Raw genomic sequence first — 19,085 nt, 5'->3', positions numbered from 1 at the left:
ATCATTGCCTCTGTTTTGTGAGGTGGAGGACTTTGTGGACTGGTGTTGGGTTAATGTTGGACTTGTGGGCTTGGGCAGCATTGGGTTGGGATGTTTTCGTGATGCACACTTTCTTTACATAAAGTTCTCTCCTATCCATGAGTTGCTGTGGATTTGTTTCTCCAAAGTACCTGGACTAATACACCATGTTTTTCCCCCATTTGAATAAAAAGCCCTCCTCAAAGTGTCATCATGATTTTTGACCATTATATTTTTGCTGAGTTAGATTCCCAGCAATGAGTATCAAACAGTAACCAAAGCCCCTCCGTACTTGAAGTATCATTATCGTATTAGCATCATAAATCACTTGCTCCTCGGTGCTCTATTCGGTCATGGGGCCGACAGCTGCGGTTTCGTTCTACCTAGGTGATGTTTCCATGTTTGACTCACTCAGATGATCGGTTTCTCCTCTGTGTTGACGTTAGCCAGTGGACCTATTCATTTCCATCACTGGCAGAATTGCTAAAACTATAAATAGCTCAATGTTTGTTTTCCTCTCCCAGAGCCTTTCCAGCTGCACATAGATGCCTTTAATTGGATAGAACATCTGGGTGATACATCTTGCTTCGCTTCTGTCTTTAGGCAAAATGTGTATTTTCTTATAGCTTATTTCATTTAAAAACAACCAGAGCTGTTTTTATCCATCTCTCTCTTTTTTTAAAATCCCCTCTCTTGACCCCTCAGAATCATAATAGATAAGCAGGGCATCTGGTCAGAAAGGAATTCAGATTAGACCTATAGTCAGATTAACAATACTCTTTAACAACAACAAAAAAACTTGCAACATTATCATGCCTCATTGAGTTGCTGATTTTGCCAGAAACCCTGTATCCTAAATACCGCAGATAACACTTCTTTAATATCTGAGTGCTGTAATTGAGGTCTTCCCTTGTGATCTAAACCGGCTATAAAGCATACTCTCCTAGGCTACTGTACAAGTGCAGGTTAAAGGTGGTCTGCTCTAGGACAACTTGTTCTCACGTTTAGATAGCTGGTTTGTTGTGTCGCAGCACTCTGAGTGACAGGCCCCACAGTGATTGCTCTGCCTACCCTCCGCCCCCACCCCTCCCTGCCCAGGAGGCAAGCACCCTGATTTTGGCTCTGCAGCTCCTGGCCTGTCTCCCTCCTGCTTCTGCTTCCGTTCACATGAAGGGGGTGGGGGTGGGGTGGGGTCCTCGGATGAAGTCCGTTTTCAAAAGAGCCAGGGGCCCTGCTCCGTGCTGTCGTTCTGTTGGCGTTTCCTTTCAGATCTTAGGCCTGCGGTGATGTGAGTTGGCGAGTTCAGGGAAGTGAAGGTCGTGTTTACTATCTTTCTTGTTTGCTAAGAGTCTTCACGAACCTGAAACCTAACCCACATCATCGGGATGCTTCTTAATGAAGTCCCAAGCCTACCTAAGTATTTGGAAACACAATTGGCTTCATTGCTCTGATATTTGGGTCTCATAACTAATCACTTAGATCTGCTATGAAGTTTCCCTGTAAATGCTCCGCTCTCCTCCTTTGGCCCACTGCAGGGAATTCTTCTGGTTCAGTAAGAATTGGCCTTCTTTCCCACAAAAGCTTCCAATGGACTTTGGAAAAACAATTAAAGGGCATTTAAAAAAGAACATGTTCCTATACAGCTCAGATAACATTACACTTAATAAAATTAAAAAGTAATTTTTAATATAATTTAGTACTTATTCCATATTCAACTTTAACTCTTTTTTTTAAGTCCTTTATGGCTGATTTGTTCAAATTTGGTCCTAGTCTGGGACCAAACATTTGCTCGAGGTCATTATGTGCCTTCACCACTGCCAGCCTGTTGATTCTGACTCATCGTGAACTCAGATAGGGTTTCTGAGGCTATACATCCATATGGGAGCGACAGCCTCCACTTTCTCCTAAGGAGGATCTGGTGGGTTTGAACCACCAACCTTGCCTTGACATTCGCAGTTCAGCGCACACCCAACAGCATCCCTTCTCACCATACCAAACTCACATCAGTCAAGTCCATTTTGATTCCTAATGACCCTATAGGACCCAGAAGAAATGTCTCTGTGTGTTTCTGAAGCAGTACACCTCTTTGGGAGCAGAAAGCCTTTCTTCCCCAGAGAGGCTGGTTATTTTGAACTGCTGACCTTGCTGTTTGTAGTCCAATCCGTAATTGTTACGTCAACAGCTCTCTTTAAATTGGGGAGGGGAAAAAAAATCTCCTTTTCTTGTGTCATTGACTTTTTGATGAAGCTGGACCTGCTGATCATATTTCTCTTAGATGGTGCTATTCTGACAGGTAGATTATGCTTCCTCATGGGTTCTCCGAGCTCCAATGAGAAAACAGCACACCAGGAGGCAACAGTGACCCTTAGCTGCAGTCTTACAGCACTTAGTCATGTCTTTCTGTGCAGAATCTAAATGTACCCTAGAGCTTTTGAAGACCTAATACTCTATAAACCTGGAACCCTGGTGGCATAGTGAGCTGCGATCTACAAAGCCAGCAGTTCGAGACCACCAACTGCTCTGAGCGAGAAAGACAGAGCTTTCTACTCCTGAAAAAAGTCACAGTCCCAGAAACTCGCAGGGGCAGCTCTCCCCTGCCCTCTAGGGTTGCTTTGAGTCAGCCCTGACTGGATGGCAGTGGGTTTGGGGGATTTGTCCTATAAACCTGGCATTGTCCAGCAGACACAGCTGTTAAAGGGTGTGGGTATCCCTGATACCTGAGATTGTTCATGTTGTAAACCTGTATGTGCACCACAAAGGCTCTCTGTGGTGCATCTTTTTAAATTTGTTTACACATTTAATCATCTTTATTTACAACCCCAATTTGCATGGAAATTTTTCATCATCTTAAAATTTTTTTTTAATAGTTTAATGACATTTGGTTCATAGATCCTACAGTTCAATAATTTAAGCATATTAAAAAGTTGTAAATTCATCGCTATAATCAATTTGAGAACAATTTCTTCTTTCTTGTGCTTGTTATTAGCTCCTCATTTTCCCCCCAACGGCTCCTGCTATAACCACCCGGAACCAAACTCACTGCTATCACGTCAGTGCTGGCTCTTAGTGACTCTGAGTTTCCGAGACTGTAACTGTTTATGGGAGTAGAAAGCCCAGTCTTTCTTCCACAGAGCTGCTGTTGGTGTTTTGAACTGCCAACCATGTGGATCACAGCCCAGTGCACCAGGGCTCCTTGCTCTATCCCACAGGAAACTTAATCCAGTTACCATCTCTATGGATTTACCTGTGCTGGATTTCATAGAGGAAAATCTACAAAAACGAAAAGCAAGGACACAAAAACTCAATAGCAATAACAATAAAACATAAAAACCTCAGTTGAAAAGATAACAGAAAATAATGAAAACTAGAAAAATTGTAAATAGGTCAAAGAGTCTTTTAATTCCATATTTCCAGGAACCCTTTGGAGCTTCTTCTTAAGTCCTTAAAATGAATTAACACTTAATTCATATCCAGATTTCGTGATAAAAAAATCTCTAGTACATCTAGTGTGTTTAAACCAGGACCTAATCCAGGACCACACAATGCAAATGGTTGCCTTGTTCCATTCTACTTAACCTTTATTTATTTGACATTTTATTTATTTCCATGTTATTAACATTTATTATTATTATTTATTACATTTTATTCTTGACAACAACTTGTTGAAAAGACAGGGCCAGTGTCTTGCAGAGTGACCTCCTGGACTCCTCTTCCAATGTGGGTTGCGATGGGCACTAGGGGCTAGTTACTAGCCACATGTACTTATTAAGCCTTTGTAGTGTGTAAAATACACACCGAATTGCTAAGCCGACTACTGAAGAGAGTGAAATATATTTTAGTAATTATTTAAAAGCATTGACAGCATGTTGATACTATTTTGGATATATTAGGTTAAAGAAAATGTAGTAGTAAAAACAAAAAAAGAAAATGTAATAGTAAAATGATTTTCACCTGTTTCTGTGTACTTTATTTAATGAGGCTATAATGAAATTTAAAACTACTTACATGCCTCCCCTTCCATTTTCTGTTGGATGGTGCTATTCTAACAGGTAGAATATGGTTCTACGTGGGTTCTCTGAGAGCCAGGGGGAGAAAAGACCGCCAGTAGGCAGCAAGGGACCTGTAGCTAGGGTTTTATAGCACTTAGTGGTGTGTTCTTCGAAGTGGAATCCAAATGCTTCTCTGTCGCAGATCTAGCCCAGAGCACGTTAAGAGCTAAGATCCTGTTAGCCTGGCATTGTGCAGAGGGTGAAACGGCTTTTAAAGGGTGTGTCCCTAATACCTGAGCGTGTTAAATACTGGGAACCTGAATATGCAGTCCAAATGCTAAGTTTTGTTGTGGACCTAGTGCTGTCGATGTAAAAGCAGAGCCGTATAGGGGCCAGTGGAAGTGTGTGTTTGTGGCATTCAGTAATGTATCGATCTGTCTGTTCTCTTTCACAGTGATGGACAACCTCGGACAGACAATTACCTCTGAATTTTCCCAGGAAGTTCAGCGTGAGTTTCGAACACCGGAGTTTGTGAGTACTGCCACTCTTTTCAGCTTGTTGATTTTTGCTAGTGAAGCATTCGTGAAAAGGGGCTCTGGCGCTGGCACAGGTCCCACTGGCAGGGACTTTGTGTTTGAGGCTCTGCAGCCTCCCGGGAGCTGTTACTACGGAGCTGTGGCCTCAGTATCAGCCCCAAGGCATTCATTCTTCATCTCCTGCTGGTCTGGAGTAGATTCTAGGTCAGAGCAACTCTGTAGGACAAAGCAGAACTGCCCCATGAGTTCTCAAGGCGAAGATCTTTACAGAAACCAAGAGATAGGTGGCTTTGAACATCTGACCTTTCTTTCGGAAGTCGAGTGCTTAACCACTATGCCACCGGCCTGCTTTTCATACCACTCGGTATTGGCGAACGGAAACTCCTTCTACCGTGAAAACAACAGCCTCTTCCCCAAACTTGCCCTTCAGTCACTGGTGCTGTTGCTCGCAGTTTCAGTTAGCAACTCAGCAGAGCCAGCTCCACTGAGCACGTGCCAACAGCTGGACCAGTCTAGTCATCGAAGATGGGCGTGGTCTGATTGCCTGTTCCTCTAGAATGTTCAGCCTATGTAGATGGCTCTTGGAGGGCTAGGAATATTCTATTGGTTGCTCCCAGCTAAACAGGACCTAAATGCGCCCACTAAATTAAACTCATTAGAGCTTAACCATGGTTCCTACCCTCAAGGAATTAAAAAGTGTATCACATGCTACTGTGATTTTATTAATGCCTTGTTTAAAGAAAATTCAGCACCTAGGATGCCTTGTGCAGAATGTCCTTACTAAATAGATTTTCTTGTGGGCTCATTGGAAGGGGCGGGGCGAGGAGGGCTGTGTGTAAGAGAAGTGTGTCCCTGACTGATGTACCGTATTATCACACCAGATGGGTAGGCAAAGCAGGCCAAGCTCCACCTGGATTGCCTGATTTTTATCCTTGGTTGCAAATGACTCGTCTACCACTTCAGCATTGAGGGAACAAACAAACCAAAAAAATCTTTTCTTAGTTGATTTTCAAAGGGTGACATCAGCCGCCACTCCAGTAATTGGAAGGGCCACTCCAGTAATTTATCAACAACGATCGCGTTGTTGATAAAGACAAAACGGGAACGCATGGTGTGCTTGTCCTTGTCTCAACCACTCTTTATGGATTTCCCACTCTGTTCAGCCCGGAGCAAGGACAGAGACACGGGAGCACACATCACACTAGACCCAGCGCGCCAGTTTCTTCTAAGTGATGGGGCTCCCGTGGTTCCCAGCAGACTGCCTGCTGTGAAAATCTCTTGGCTATAATAGAAAGGCATAGTATTCAACGACTTCCCTATTCTATTCAATGAGATTTTCAGTGCAGGACATTGTGAATGTCCACCTTTATTCCTGCATTTAGACGGAGAAGGAGCCATCTTGTGGGTTTTTTGTTTTTTTTAAATTTCTGTAGTTGGAGCCGAACAACAGAATTGACACAGACATTTCACACTTGAGTCTGATGTTGGGACAAGCTCATGGAGCTCCACTCCCCACCCTTGCTTTCGTAGGCTTTAAGCAACATGGGCAATCTAAAAAGAGCTGTGTGCATTAAGGTGTGGGTGTGCCTGGTAAACACAGAGATGCTTCACACCAATTCCCTGTGTGAAGTATGCTTTTTCTCAGGAGCAGATCTGGTCCATGGCGGTGTTGGAAGCCGGCATGCCTCGGCAGTGTCCTTCGCCACAGAGGGTGCAGACACCCTGGCTGTCTTCATGTCTTGTCAATGTTCACTTCCTGAGTAGCACAGTCCTGTCTCCCAGGTGTGAACCGTGCCGAGTCCCAGCTGGAAGAACCGCTCAAGGATCACGGAACACATTGCACCCGACTCCGAGGCTTGTTTTCAAAATGAACCGAAACTATCTGGGCTGGAAGTCAATTCTTAGGCTAGGTCCCCACTTCCTACTTATGTTTGTCCCCAAGAAGAAACGCCACTCATGTAACCAAGTCAGAGCAATTTATAGAACAGGGGAGAGAGCCTGGGGTTTCCTAGGCTGCACATCTGTTTGGAAGCAGGCGACCGTACCTTTTCCCCACGGAGCAGCTGCTGGGTTCCAACCACTGCCTTTGCGGCTGGCCGCTGAGTGCTTTAATCACAGTGCCACCGGGGCTCCTGTATCAAAAGTGGAGGATTTGGGTTTGGGGTGGAGTTGTAAGTGGTTAACAACATTGTGCCCTTTTGTGTAGCTGATACCAGGTTTTCCTGTCCTGACCGTCGGCCCCTCTCTAACTGGTTTCAGAAGGAATCTCTGTTTCTTGTGCTTTCTGGATCTGGTGCTCTTGTCATGACACTTCTCCGTGTGGCACACACACAGCTGCCTACATGGTGTCCCAGCTTCACTCTTGCCAGCTCATTAGGAAACGCATATGACCCAATCTGCTGTCTCCATGGCAAACAAACAGGAGGCGCAGAAGAAGTGCCTGGAGAATAAGGTGCTCAGGGGACCCCGGTACTGTATTTCAGGGCAGCCCTTTTTTGTCAGCAGAAGGTTACAGCATCAGGGATCGCAGGTGGCTGCAGACGTACGTGCAGTGGACTGGGCAGATGCCAGGACCAAATCAGGTACGTTGATTCACACCAGCTACGTGAATACAGAGAAGCGGGGGCCAGAATATAAACCTAGGTGCCCAGGACCCCAGACACAGCAAACTGGAAGAGAAGGGACCTGGAGAAGGGCACGCAGCATGCTCTTTTCCCCGCGTCTGGCATTTGGGAAGGTCCGGCTGCAGTTTGCTTAGCTGAAGTGAAAGAGAGCCAGGCAGAGGCTGTATTGCCTCCAGCCTTCTCCTCAAATAGTTCAGATTTTAGCAGGATCAAGAGCCCAGTGTTTTTTACACAATGGAGAGTATTTATGCAGTTTGACCAACCGGGAGGAGCAGATGCTTATCATGATTAGTTTCCTTCAGAAGTTTTGTGTGTTTTTAGTTTGAAGCAAGGCCTTGGAGGGCAGTACTGGGTGAATGACTTGGGTCACAGGCATGATGAGCAAAGTCAGCTTTTCTCTCTCGGCTCAGTTATCGATTGTGTGGCTCCTCGGGCAAAGCCAGCCTTGCCATGCCGTCTGCCTACGCTACCGGGAAAGACATGCTGGTGCGCCTCCCAGGGCAGCTAGAACACAGTAGCCCCCTGCTCTCCGGGGGGCCACACTCCACGAGATCTTCCTCCACCAGCTTTCTGTAAGACCGTCCAGTGCTGCACACGTTGCTGATTTTTTGCCCCTGCCTGCCTTCGCTAATGATGTAGATCAGCGAGGAGAGCTGAACTATGCTGAGATGTTAAGGGGTCAACCGATACATGGACAAGAGGGGCATGTGTTTATGGTCCCTTGCAGCTTGTGACTAGCTGGGCGTATGGCACAGCAGAATGGGTAGCTATAGACCCACTCTGAGGTCAGGTGATTATGTGGATAGGGCCAAGGTGAAGGGACCAGGTCAAACAGTGCTCGAATGGACGGTAACATGGTGGTAGTGCTTGGAAGGGAAACCATCCCAATGCCAGTTCTGTGGTTTTGGTTGTCGTTGTTATCGTTACTTGCTTACAAACAATGGTGATCGTACTACATATCCTGCCATCTGTTTTACTAACTTTTCATTTTGTCATGGACATTTTTCCCATCCTGTTTTTCTTCTACAACATTATCTTCTTCCCTACTGCTGTCTGTTGTTCAACCTTGATGGGCTGTGATTTATTTATAAGACCTGTTTTTGGATGACATCAGTTCAAGGGGATCTACGCAGGGGGATGATAGGACACCTGAGGCTCAGAAACTTTGAGTGATGATCATACGTTAGGGGCATGGACTGTGTATTATGACAGGTGTCAGACTTTGGGAAAGGGCTTGGCCAGTGTGAGGCCAATGTTGCGGAGTTCCAGTTAAAAGTGGAACCTGCATAAATAAGCAGGGTAACTAGTTAGATACCCAAATAGGAAGTGTCCGCATGACAGTGAAACAAACCTAGATTGTTGTGCATTGTGGTTGCATGTAGACTCGGACCCAACAGATGCCAGGCTGATTCCAAGCCCCTACACCCTATTCTATTGAGTCAGTTCTTACTGATGGCAACCTCATGTGCCGGAGTAGGTCTGAGCCCCACAGGGTTTTCTTGGCTGTGATCCCTAAGGAAGTAGCTTGCCGGGTCTTTCTTCTGTGGCTCCCCTGGGTAGATTGGAACCACTAACTTTTGGGCCAGTAGGTTAGTGTTAATGGACTATTTTTGTAGTGATCATATGTGCAATCCAGGGAGAGACCTTTCTAAGCCTCCAAAAAGTGTAGGGGTGGAGGGGCTGGGAATTGGATATTTGAGGAGGCAGTGAAGGAGGTGCATTGGGAAGAGGTTAAGGCTGTTACTAGACACCCTGCTGTGACCCCAGGAAATCTGATGCATCTGGCTGCCGAGTGTACTTGGGGTCAGGAATGGGGCTTGAGGACTCTGGTCTCGCAGTGGTGAGTCTTTGAGCAGCAAGTTGGGAGACGCTGCAGGGAGGTGCTCTCGCCAGGAGAACACCTAATGGGAGGAAAGCGAAGGCTCGGGAGATGGCATTTGATGGCCTGTGTCTTGCTCGTAACACCTGCTTTCCGGCCTTCTCAGACTCCAGCTTTACGTCTCGCTTTCGTGGCTTTTTAGAACTAGAAAGATTCATCCCACCTCTTGTCTCGTACCGATTGACGATGTTGTCCATTGTTTTAGTATATGTGCTGCCGAAGCGAGCACTGATGTTGTCCATTGTTTAGTTTCTACTCTATCTGGAATCAATACAATGAGCAAGTTGGGCTGCAAGAGTATTACAGTAGGATCGACCAAGGTAGGTGATGAGACTCCACAGGATTTAGCAAAATTAAACTAGAAGCAGAGAGTCAGGAATGTGAGGATTAAAGTGGAGCAAATGCAAGGGGCTTCAAATAAAGTGTAGAAAGTTGGAAAAGAAAAAAAATGGAATTTTCCCATGGGCTTTCTGAATTCCCTTGTAGGTGCCCCCTTTCATTCAGCCCTCCTGGTGACACACAGACAAGGATGTCTGAAGACTATCCACATTTAGGATCTTCTATACTTGGTTCTCTTCCTGGGGAAGATACTGCTGTATAGACAATGCTGGCTAGTTCTTCTTTGTTTCCATTTTATTAGGAGCTAATCCAGTCATCATACCTACTGTGTTAGTCTGGGTTGACTAGAGAAATAAATTCATAGACACTCATGGGTATAAGAAAGAGCGTTATATAAAGAGTAATTGTAGATTAAAAAAATATCCCAGCTCTGTGCATATCAAGTCCATAAGTCTGATATTAGCCTATATGTCTGAGACCAGTCTATAAATTCCTCTTCAGACTCACACAACACATGCAATGACCCCAAATACAGGAAGATCATAGGCCAGTGGGTGGAAAGTCTTGTAGATCCAGTGGTGGAGGAAGCATCTCAGCACTGGCGTAGGTCTCCATGTGGTCCCTCTAGCTCCAGGGCTCTGGCTCCAGCAGCGTAGCTCCATCTGGCTTGTCATCAGTAAAGTTTCACAGCAAGTGCCTCCAGAGAAGAAGACAGGGCTTCCCAGAATCCTCTGGAGAAGACCAGTCCCACACAGAGGCCTCATTGGCTGTAATCTGATTGACAGGCTAGAGTCCACCCCTTTGCAAGTTGATAGATTATGTAACTGCCACAACTACCTTTCCACAGTTCAGTCATATCAAACAGCTTTGTACAGTTGCTACCAAAATCAGTTTCAAAACACTTTTCTCCCTCCTGAACTCCTTGATATCATCAACTCCTCCTTACTCTCCTCCCCTGCTGTACCCCCAGGAATCATTTTTCTAGTTGTTGTCTATGGATTCGGCTATCCTGAGTGTCATATACAGGAAAACACATAACCGAGAATCAAAAAGGCTGCCAACAATGACAAAATATAACAGAGATAAAGCCAAAGGAAAAATCAAAACCCCACAGAAAATATTAAAAACCAGATCAAGCCCGAAGTGTATCAGAAAGGAGATCAAGTGACAAGGCTTTAATGATTCATGGTATTTCTTCAAACCTAGCTTTGATGCTCTTTAACCAGGTGAAAAGGTTAGTGATGCCAAGGAAGAGCTGCAGTCTTACTCATTCTACAAGCACTGGGTGCTGACTATTGTTTGAGGTGCTGTAGTGAACAAAAAGAACAATAGCCCAGCACCCACGGAGCTTACATTTTAATGGAAGAGACAAAATGAGAGAAACAAATGAAATATAGAACCTGTCGACGGTTGATAGTTCAAACCCACCAACTATCCCATGGGAGAAAAATGTGGTAATTTTCTGTAAAGATTGGGCAGCCGTGGAAACTCGATGGCACAGTTCTGCCCTACAAGGTCACTGGGGGTTGAAATCAACAAAATGACAGTGGGTTTGATTTGGGGTTTATTTATATGTAGGGGCTTCCAAAAGTTCGTGGATATGGAATGAAAAGATAATGGAGTCTTTCCTCTTCAATAACTTGTCTACTAACTAAAAGGTTGGCAGTTCAAGCTCACGCTGAGAAGAAGACATGGCTGGGGATCTGCTTCCAAAAGTCACAGCTTTGAAAGCCCTGTGGGACAGTTCTCCTCTGTACACATGGGGTCACCATGGGTTGGAGGGGACAACAGAAAATGTACCGGACATCTCCAGGGTGTGATGGGCAGTGACTTCAGGGATTAGTAGCCACTCCTTCAGGAGGTAACCATTGAAAAGGAAACCTCAGAAAATCATCGAAGTCAGGAAGCAGATGAAGCAAAGAGGAGAGATGGTGTTAGAGCAGAATTTCCCACCCTTGGCATTGCTGATGTTTTGAGCTGCTTAACCCTTAGTTGTAGGAACTGCCCTGTGCGTTATGGGGAGCTTCACTGTGTTCCTGGCTTCTATCCTCGAGGTACTTATGGAACCCCCTGTTAAGGAATGACTTGGTCACTAAATAAAAGATATATAGGGTCCTGGGCCCTGTTACCTGTGGATGTGATTGGAAATAGGGTTTTCTTTACGTTAGTTAGGCCATGCCTGAGGAGGGCGGATCCTGCTGTGGTGTAGTCTAGTCGATTCTGACCTCTGACCGACAGGATGGACGAGGACTGCTCCATAGGGTTTCCTAGGCTGACCTGCAATGGCCTCAGTTTTCAGCCCAGCACGTAACCACTGCTCCCCCGGGCCTCCAACCCGTGAAAGGAACAAACATTTGGCAAACAAAATATTCAGTAGGGGCCTGAGACAAAGAGAACTAGACGAATCAGAGCTGTCAAACTGGCCCTTTGCTGTAGTCGGCATTCATATGGCATTTCAAGTTGAAACCTTTTTGTGTATTCCTGTATAAACAGAGATAGAATGTACATGTGTTCTGGAAATGGCAGGAAGGGCATTTGGTTATTAGCTTTCTGTGGCTGCTGCAGGAGTGCGCACTGTGGATTTGTTAGGATCGGTCCCCAGAGCGAAAGTATATGCACTCCGCCTGGCAGGTTCCACACTCCGGGCTCATGTTCTCACGAGTGAGTCACTTCTGAGGAATGCAGAAGAGGCCCGGAGGAGCAGAGGCATAGATGGCGATTAGGCCTCCAGGCCAGGCTCAGAGTCGGTGTAAAGCCATTTTAACTGAGTATTAACCAATCATCCTCCTGGGTGAATAAAGGTCTGGGGCACTAAAATGTAATACTTGGCATTATTAACAAAAAAGGCAAGCCTAATAGTGCAGGGTGAGTGCGTGAATTGAGACTTGTGAAAAATGCAGAGCATGATGAGTGAGTAAGGGAGGGAGGGATTTTGACTGGCTGGTGTAGAGCTGTGGGAATCCACAAGGAAACAGTGGTGCGCCCACAACTGGAGGAGCAGGCTTCACGGCAAAGATGACAGAGAACAGAGCACCTCTCTTCTCTGTTACTTGTCTTCTCTCCTAATGAGGATGAACTTTAGATGGAATTGGTTCATGCTCTGGGGGATGGCGTGTAGAAGCCCATGCTACAGGAGAATATTTCAGACAGGAATATAGCTGTTCAAAATTGTTCTAAATATTCTGGCTAGAAGAATTCTGTATCAGTCAGTATTAAGAGAGCTTGCAGATTTGCTCAGGAGACCACATTTGGTGATCTTCAGGATGTCCAGGGTCCAGGACAGGTGGCAAAAGACTGAGACCAATGTGACCCTTTTTCAAAAAGAGGTGGCATTGAACTAGAAATTGGGCAAGGGCTGGCTTCTGGTAGACAAGACAATGGCACTGGAACATTACTCTCCTGGAATATTGTAGCATGAGAATTTTAAGCAGATGATTTTTGTGAATATGAGGTAAAGGTCATTGGGAGTCAACAAAGATTTCATAAAAATAAGTCATGTGGAACTAAGCACGTTATTCTTGGCTGTATTATTTTAATGACGATTACTCAATGGGTCAAACAGGAGAAAGTCCCACACTTCCTGAGCGTTCTAAATTTAGCAAGGTGTGTGTAAGTGTGGGGAATGCATTAAGGTAGAATGGAGATGTGTGGGCCTAGTGAGAAGGTGCTTATCTTGGTGATGGATCTTACCAAGACTGTGGGGTAATGGATTGAAATCAATTTCTGGGGGAGACGGAAATCAATATGAATTAAAGTAAACTCCTGCCCCTAATTCATGAATATCAGCTGTTCAAGTAATGAGTCTAAGAAAGGTTTACAGCGCTCCAAGAGAAAAGGTAGGCATCTAAGTAAACCAAGTGTGAATCAAGCTTGTAATAATGTCAGAAAGTGAACACAGGTCATGTGTCCAAACCAAAGAGAGTATTAGACGGCTCTGGCTCAGTGTTAGTTACACCGCCTTCTCTTCTGGACGCTGCGCCGTTTTGAGAGGAAGCATATGGAGAGGGACCTCTTTGATGCTGACACTCAAAACCCCCCCTCTCCCCCAGCCAACAACAACAACAACAACAACAGAACAGAACAAACACCCCCAGGACTGTCCAGTCATCAAGTTGATTCTGACTTCTGACGCATAGAGGTCCTGTGTAGGGTTTGCAAGGCTGTGCATCTTTATGGGAGTATGAAGCCTCACCTTTCTCCCTAAGAGAAGCTGGTGGGTCCAAAGGGCGGGCCACTGTGCCTCCAGGCCTTCTACCCTGCAGGAGGCAGGCCAGCAAAGTTTTCATTTAAATCATGGGTGAATGCCTTTGTAAAATACAGTACTAAAACCCATGGATCGAAGGTATATGTGGCTAGACAGATTTTGTTTGAGCATGAAGATTTCCCACAATGAAAATGTCTTAGCCCTCGAGGAATTCAAAATACAGATGAACTCCAGGAGGTAATGAATCCTTGAGCCAGGACCTGCCAGTGGGGGTGGAGAGGAAGAGTGTGTCACCTGCAGTATGCTCTCGTCCTTTCCTTTCAAACGGGCCCGTGGCGTAGTCTGGGCACGCGTGGGGAGCCTGCAAGGTGCCCCGGAGCCCCGGAGCATGCTCTCGTCCTTGATGGAAAGTCAGTGGGGGGTGTGGTGGTGGGAAGGGGATGGGAGGCAATTTCCGTGAATAAATCACCCAAAATGAGTTAAATGTGGCTCATTGATGAATCTGAGTTGCTTCCTTTTCATGTTTCTCCTTACTCGATCTTTTGCTATCACCATCAGCCAAATGATGTAATCAATTAAAGCCCCTTTCTTCTCTATAAAGGCATTCATTCCGCTTGGTTGTGTTCCCCTGTCTGTAGAAATCCTTGGCTGTGAAACGCCTTGGGAATGCCTGCGCCAACAACCTAGCACATTTGCAATTCAGTGAGCTCTCTCTTGTCTCAGGAATGTCAACATTGATTTGACAAAAACCTGGACAAGGACGGCAGGGAGCCCTGGGTGTTCTGAACAGAGATGTGGCATCAGGTTTTGCCCTGGCACCCGTTTGATGATAAAGCCATCTAGAAACGTATTCCAATCATGGCTTCCAACACACCAACCAACCCAACAGCAGGGGAAGAATTGAGTTAAAGGTAGGAGTTTGCTGGTAAATAACCTGCCCATGCTGTGACCTAAGAAACAGCACCAGTGTAGAAAGTTGTCATAAAATATAAAGAAACACCCAACCGTGGTGGAAATGTACACGTAGTTTGAGCCCCCAGGATGCCTGTAAAATTGAGAAAGGCTGACTCGTGGGAATTCAACTGCAGCTGCCCCTCCCGTGTTCTAGCCTCTTAATTAAATTATTTTATAAGGTTTAAAAGCTTTGGGAAGATGACCTGAACTCCTTTTATTTCTGGCCACGGGTTTTCCTGATTTCTAATATATATATATATATATATATTTTTTTTTTTTACTGTAAGTCTCAAATGCTTTTCTTAAGTCTAAGAAATACGTTTATGGTAAGAATCTATAAATATGCTTTTACCCAGAAAATTCTAATGGCTCCTTCAAAGGGAAATGCATTTACAACTCCTCCCAAGTCACTTTTTGAAATGTAGATTAATGTGACCTGGCAGATTGCAATAACTACCACAGAACATTTTCATTAATTATAATGGGCAAACCAGTAATTTGGCTCCTTATGATGTTAGCATGAATTAGACTATATCAAGTCAGGATCCTAATTGTAGCTTGAGTAAAATTTGATCGCTAAGCCCAAATCCTCTAAAATCGAAACACATAAGGAAAAATGTGACAAAGCCATCAGCAATACCAATGGCATTTCTACCATTTTATATACTGGTATCAGACTTAAGTGTTTTCAAAGAGTAAACACTTGTCTTGTGAGATATGAAGCAAAGTGGTGGGGTGGGTGGGGGGGGTGTTAGTGAGATGAGGAACTTCTCTGACTTTGAAAGAAAAAGTAGTTCTACTTTTTAGTTAACATAAGAAAATTGGGGTTGGTGAAAGTTGTGTTTCCCCCTCCCCCCAAACAAAACAAAGCTGAGCACAAGATGGACCTCAGAGGAATTAGAAGCCCCCTGTTCTTTCAGAACCTGGGCTCTCTGTCCCCTGTGAGCAAGTCTCTTAGGACCTCAGGATCCTTCAGTATAAAAAGGGGGAAAATCAGCAGTAGCCTTCCTCTCTGGGGTGCTGTTCACACCCTGCTCGGTGACTGAAAGCATTTTTGCTCTCTTAAGAGCATATTCATAAAATAATAATATAGCAAAAAGTCTGACTTTCCATACATAGATGTGAACGGGCAGCTGAGCACATTGCAGGCTAAGGGCTGCAGCCCTCTCCTGTCCAGCTCTCTACCCCTTCTTCCTCCCGATCAAATGAGATCAGCCTGGCCTGGTATCACAAGTGTGTTTGTATTCTCCTTACAGCAGACAAGAGCATTTGTGATTTATACGCCTGAGAAACCACAGGTACAGGCCACTTAGGCGCCTACCAAAATCTTCATTGCTCCGTATGATTAATTCTGAATTCAGCCTTAGAAAATGCCAACAGTACAGTCTATCAATAAATAAATATGTTGCGCACTTGCTAACACTTGCTAATAGAATTTCCAATTGAACCAGAAATAAGAGCTATTTAAATTGTGCCCTGTTTTGAATAAACAACTCTCAGCTTCACTAAATTTTCCAGGACTTTTTTTTTTTACTTATTCATTCATTCATTCAATATTTATTCATCACTGTGCTTCAAGGAATACAAAGTTCTGCATCCCAGGGCTTACTCTGGAGAATCATCAAGAACACAATTGTTGAGGCCAAGAATGAATGTATAGTTGACCTCCATCTACTGCACCTTATCACCTTGTTTGACGGATGGTAGTCATACAACTCGTGTTGGTTGGTTGAATGAATGAAAAATATATTAGAAAGTATGCAGTCTATGGTTAAGTTCCAGCAGCACTTGGAAAGTGCTAGAAAGGTTGGGCAGCAGAATTCCTAGTGCAGCCTTCTAAAATAAGAAGACTCAAGCTTCATCTTCAGATGCTAATCTTACTCTCACCTAGAACCTGAATCTATTTATTTAAATTCTACAGTGTGTAGCCAATACTCAGCTGTGCAGCCAAGTTTAAGAATCACGGCCTTAGAAACATCCAGTTTATATTTTGGAAGGAGGTAGTAAGTAGCTGAACCTTGGAGGTACGTTTTGCTTGGTATTGAAATTTATACCAAAATCTGTGTCAGTTCAGGTCTTACCAGAAAAATGTATGTATGTCCTGCTAGAAAAATGTCTTTGTGTATATGTATGTGTGTTTATATATGTGCTCATATAAGAGGGGTGAGGTAGTTAGTTTATTGTGCCAACCTGGCCGATAAGCACATGTGGAGTTAATTGAAGGGCAGAGGGATAAATGGCTCAGTGAGCCTTGCCTTTCTAGTTCTCTGGTCTCGATGGTCAGACCAGGGTGCAGCTGCCTTAGCCAGTTCCTTGCTTTAGCTGGCAAGGCTCACTTCCTGCAAGACATCCCGAGGAGAAGCCACATGGACCCATCCCGATGCAGCTTGGGTGCTGGAGCAGCTGTGTGGAGACTACTGCCAGTGCTGAGATGTTTACATATTCAATAATTTGGCTTTCCTCCTGTAGTCGGCATCATTGCATCTGTTTTGTGAGACGGAGGAAGACTTTGTAGATTGGTGTCGGACATATGGGTTAATGGGTTAATGTTGTGGGCTTGGGCAGCACTGGGTTGGGATGTTTTCTTGATGCGCACTTAACCTTTATATAAAACTCTTATACATGAGTTTCTGTGGATTTGTTTCTCTGAAGTACCCAGACTAACACAAGGAGCTTCACAAAGTGATCTTCCAATTCAATTTCCACAAACATTTTGAAAGCCTTCTCATTTGTGCATATAGTTATTACTAAAAATAAAGAGGTTATCTCAAGGAGTCAGCTTACCTGATTGGGGTGTACAGTGTGTGGGGAAGGCGTTCATATTGCAGTTCACAGGCAGAATTCTCCTCCATGAAATTTCCTGTTTTGTTCTTAAGGCCTTTGACCTGATTGGATGAAGTCCACCCATATTACTGAGGATAGCCTCTTTTATTTAAAGTTCAATGATTGTAAATGTTGACCACATCTATAACATAGCTTTCTTGATTGGTATTTTAAGATTAGTTGACTGGGTGGTATTGCCTAGCTCGTTGGACACATAAAGCTAACCATCTCAGTGGATATTACAGGAAGGTATCCAAATAGCATGACATGAACAAATAAATGAAAGTAGACATGAGTGAGGAATGTTGATGATACCCGGAATGTCGAGTTCATCAAAAGGAGTGAAAGGGGGTAAACTTGAAAAGATCAAGGATTAAGATGTGGAAGTGTTGGCCTACAGAGTCTGGAATTCTGAGCTAAAGAGTTTAAAGCAGAGCAATAGCTGTGATGCCAAATAGAATGTTCTGTGATAATGGACAGATTTAAATCTGCGTTATCCAATACAATAAACAGTCCTGAGCCAGGTGAGGCTATAGACACTTGTAATGTGGCACAAAAGAGTGAGATGCAGGAACTGCATTTTTTATTTTATTTATTTTTTATTTAATTAACCATGGGTGGTCAAACCAAAAATCAGACCTATGGCTGTTGAGTTGATTCTGACTCACAATGACCCTCTTGGTTAGCAGTCCAGCACTTAGCCATTGCTCCTAATTGGCTAGCTTAGCTGTCTTGATATTGGCCTGGTAGTTGTGTACAGGGTGGACTGGAGGAAAGAGAAAGGCAGTTAGCAAAGTAGTGCATTCATTCCCAGGTGGGGTGGATTGAAGCAGTGCAAGTGGAAAGGAAGAGGAAAATGGGAGGTGATGAGCACACGGATCAAAGATGAATCTTAGGTTGACCACTCCTCTTTCTCTCTCTCTCTGGCTGCTTCTCTACTGGCCTTGCTACGTGGCCTTTCTGTCCAAGGCCTCGTGATCTGGTAGACTTCCCCAGAGCTCGGTCCTGGTTCTCTTTTCTTACTTACTCTTCTCACACGTACTTCTTTAGCTTTAAACACAAACTCTGGGTATCAGCTCCCAACTTTGTGTGTGCTGTTTTAGATCTTTCCTCTCAGTCCCTCGTCTCTCCACTTGGAAGCCTTACAAGAATCTTTCCCTCCTAATATTATTTCTCTTCCAGTCTTCCAGAATTTGGTAAATGTAATCATCTTAGTCATCTATAGCTACTGTGGCTGAAGGTACCACAAATAGGTGGCTTTGAGAAACAGAAATTTGTTTTCTCACAATTGAAGAGGGAAGAAGTCCTATTTTCAAGAACTACCTCCAAGGGAAGTTTTTCCATTTCTATAGGTTCTGGAAGAAAATCCAAATCTCTATTGAGCTTCTGCTCCTAGAAGATCTTCATGGGGCTAGCATCTCTCTTCCTCCGTCTCTGCTTGCTTACTTGTTTAATTTCTTTTATATCTTAAAACCAGGAGCCATGATGGTATAGAGGGTTGTGTGTTGGGCTGTTAGTCACAAGGTCAGTGGTTCAAAACCACCAGCCATTCATCAGGAAGAAGAAGAGGCTGTCTACTCCTGTAAAGATTTGTAGTTTCAGAAACCCGCAGGGGAAGTTCTGTCTATTGGCTATTCAAAGGCATTCCACAATGTGGACCATAACCATCTGTGGATACCCTTGAGAAGCATGGGAATCCCAGTGCACTTGATTGTGCTC

At 44.4% G+C, this 19,085-nt stretch overlaps 1 protein-coding gene across 3 annotated transcripts in view; it reads left to right on the top strand.

Annotated features, from left to right (window-relative positions):
• The window catches only part of ANO6 (anoctamin 6), a 207,447-nt gene that overhangs the window by 66,905 nt on the left and 121,457 nt on the right, over nt 1-19,085 (top strand). For all 3 annotated transcript variants that reach the window (XM_045287264.1, XM_030884742.2, XM_045287263.1), the window contains exon 2: nt 4,462-4,538. In XM_045287264.1, the coding sequence (XP_045143199.1) occupies nt 4,464-4,538 (75 nt within the window). In that variant the 5' untranslated portion in view covers nt 4,462-4,463. The remainder of the gene's footprint in view (nt 1-4,461; nt 4,539-19,085) is intronic.

The sequence above is a fragment of the Echinops telfairi genome, unplaced genomic scaffold (genome assembly GCF_000313985.2).
Source record: "Echinops telfairi isolate 266 unplaced genomic scaffold, ASM31398v2 ScPeMD7_12;HRSCAF=54, whole genome shotgun sequence".
NCBI lineage: Eukaryota > Metazoa > Chordata > Mammalia > Afrosoricida > Tenrecidae > Echinops > Echinops telfairi.
Note: the sequence above shows the minus strand (reverse complement) of the source record. Positions and strands in the feature narration are given on the sequence as shown.